General features: G+C 38.1%; 1 protein-coding gene across 1 annotated transcript in view; it reads right to left on the reverse strand.

Annotated features, from left to right (window-relative positions):
• The window catches only part of SUPV3L1 (suppressor of var1, 3-like 1 (S. cerevisiae)), a 49829-nt gene that overhangs the window by 17598 nt on the left and 30109 nt on the right, over nucleotides 1-2122 (reverse strand). The window contains exons 8-9 of the mRNA XM_012658479.1: nucleotides 1529-1800; nucleotides 1136-1167 (exon numbers count right to left, since the gene is read on the reverse strand). Of these exons, the coding sequence (XP_012513933.1) occupies nucleotides 1136-1167; nucleotides 1529-1800 (304 nt within the window). The remainder of the gene's footprint in view (nucleotides 1-1135; nucleotides 1168-1528; nucleotides 1801-2122) is intronic.

Below are 2122 nucleotides of genomic sequence, written 5' to 3' on the forward strand. Positions count from 1 at the left end.
TTAAAAAGGACAAATTTTCTTAAGTTATTCCAACAGAAAGTCCTACATTCAGGCTAAGCTCTCATCAAATGAGTTAAATGCCAAGAATCTGAGTAAAATAGAAAACCTCATCATTTTACCATTTATTACCAACTATTAATAGAAAAGCTGATGAGATGATTTAGTAAAAATGACAGATTGTGGTCACTAAGTAGGCGCTTGTGTACATTTTAGTCATATTTCTAAAACCTATGATGATCTAATGGAGTATCAAAAATGCTTTCTAGGACAAAACCATTTTCCAAGTCTCAATTCTTCCCGCTGAATAAAAATGAATCAAAAACCCCTAGTCACTTTAACTAGAGCAATAAAACTGACATACATACGTAAGTACATAAGAAAAATTTTAAACTGGAAGTCAGTTATCTCTTTAACTGTATACTACAGTGTTAAGAAATGCTCACAGCTAAGTATAAGGAATTAAACAGGAAAAAAAGAAAGTAAATGGAAAAGAGAAAGAGGAAAGGAAGAAGAGTATGAGTACGAGAAATGAGGCACACTGAAGGGAAATGGGGATGTCACTATCAACTGCACTGGGAGTCACCCATGAACCTAACTGTACTCTTTTGATTGATTTACTTATTTTTAAAAGGCAGGGTCTCATTCTGTCACCCAGGCTGGAGTGCAGTGGCATCATTATAACTCACTGCAGCCTTGAACTCCTGAGCTTAAGCGATCCTCCCACCTCAGCCATCTGAGACGCTGGGACTACAGACATGTGCCACCACACCTGGCTAATTTTTCATATTTTTTTGTAGAGACGGGGGTCTTGCTATGTTGCCCAAGCTGGTCTCCAGCTCCTGGCCTCATGTGATCCTCCTGCCTTGGCCTCCCAAAGTACTGGTATTACACCTAACCATACTCTGAACAAATGCTAGGGAAATAATTTCAGCCACAGCTTTCCTCCACGAACCCACAAACTTTTTCTTGCATCATCTCACATACACATTCCCTTTTACCTAGAGTCACTGACAAATGAGATGGGCCACGTAAACGAATTTTCCAGACAACTTTTAACTATTTTTTCAAAGATAGTTTAAAATACGTATACTTCTGACTCATTAACTATATAACCAAAATTTAACCTTGTCCTCACTGGTCTGAAGGCGTATTGCTTAGTGTTGTACCCTAAGAATATAGAAGAAACACTCAAGGGTTTCTTCCACATTCAGGTTTCTGGTAATTTTTCAGTCCACTGACATGGCTCTATGTGCCCACCTGCTGCTAGATCTGGGAAGAACTAAAGGAAAATCAGGTTAACTAAACTTGTTCAATCTGGGTCTTTCACTTGCACACCATTCTCCAAGCAAGGGGTCTCTGCCTCGGCAAGGCAATTAAAGTAGGGCTTTCTTGATGTGGTTTCCACGGCACAACATTTTCTTTTGCTTATTTCTATTTCCAGCTGCCTGAGGCAAGAGTCTGGACAGTGAATGATGGGAGGAATGACTGTTCTCCACAGAAAAGTAGTAATTAACATGTTACACCTTACCCTTATAGGATCCACAGGCCTATTCAAAATTTCCTTCAATAAACTGAGGTCTTCACGATTCATTGTTGTAACCTCTCCTTCTTTAAATTGTGTGCTGTATCTACCAGCTCTGCCAGCAATCTGCAGGGCTTGAGAGGTGGTGATTGGTTCTATTTCTCTCTCTCCCTTTTCATTGATACTGGGCTTTATAAGGGAGTAAAAAATAATTCTCCTTATACTCCTGAAACAGAAATAAAAGTGATCCCACAGATTGCATGAAAAACCCTGCATCACTTAGGTCATGTCAGAAATGCTCACTGCAATTCTGTTCAGGCCCACTTGCAATCTTGCCTGCCATTTAAAAAATAAGGAAAAGAGGTCTGCTGGTAATTCTTTTCCTTCCCCTCAAATAATATTTTTTAACAATTGTGTATATTTACTAGAAATCATCAAACTATATACTTACAATGGGTGAATTGTATGGTATATAAATTATACTCCAATAAAGCTACAGAAAATGACTTTTTAACAAATAACCCCAATAAAGTGTTCCCATACTGCTTTTAAAAGTTGGGTGCCATTAAAAACAGCTTTTAATAATAGTTCTTTGATTCA

This window comes from Propithecus coquereli, unplaced genomic scaffold (genome assembly GCF_000956105.1).
Source record: "Propithecus coquereli isolate 6110/MARCELLA unplaced genomic scaffold, Pcoq_1.0 Scaffold117, whole genome shotgun sequence".
NCBI lineage: Eukaryota > Metazoa > Chordata > Mammalia > Primates > Indriidae > Propithecus > Propithecus coquereli.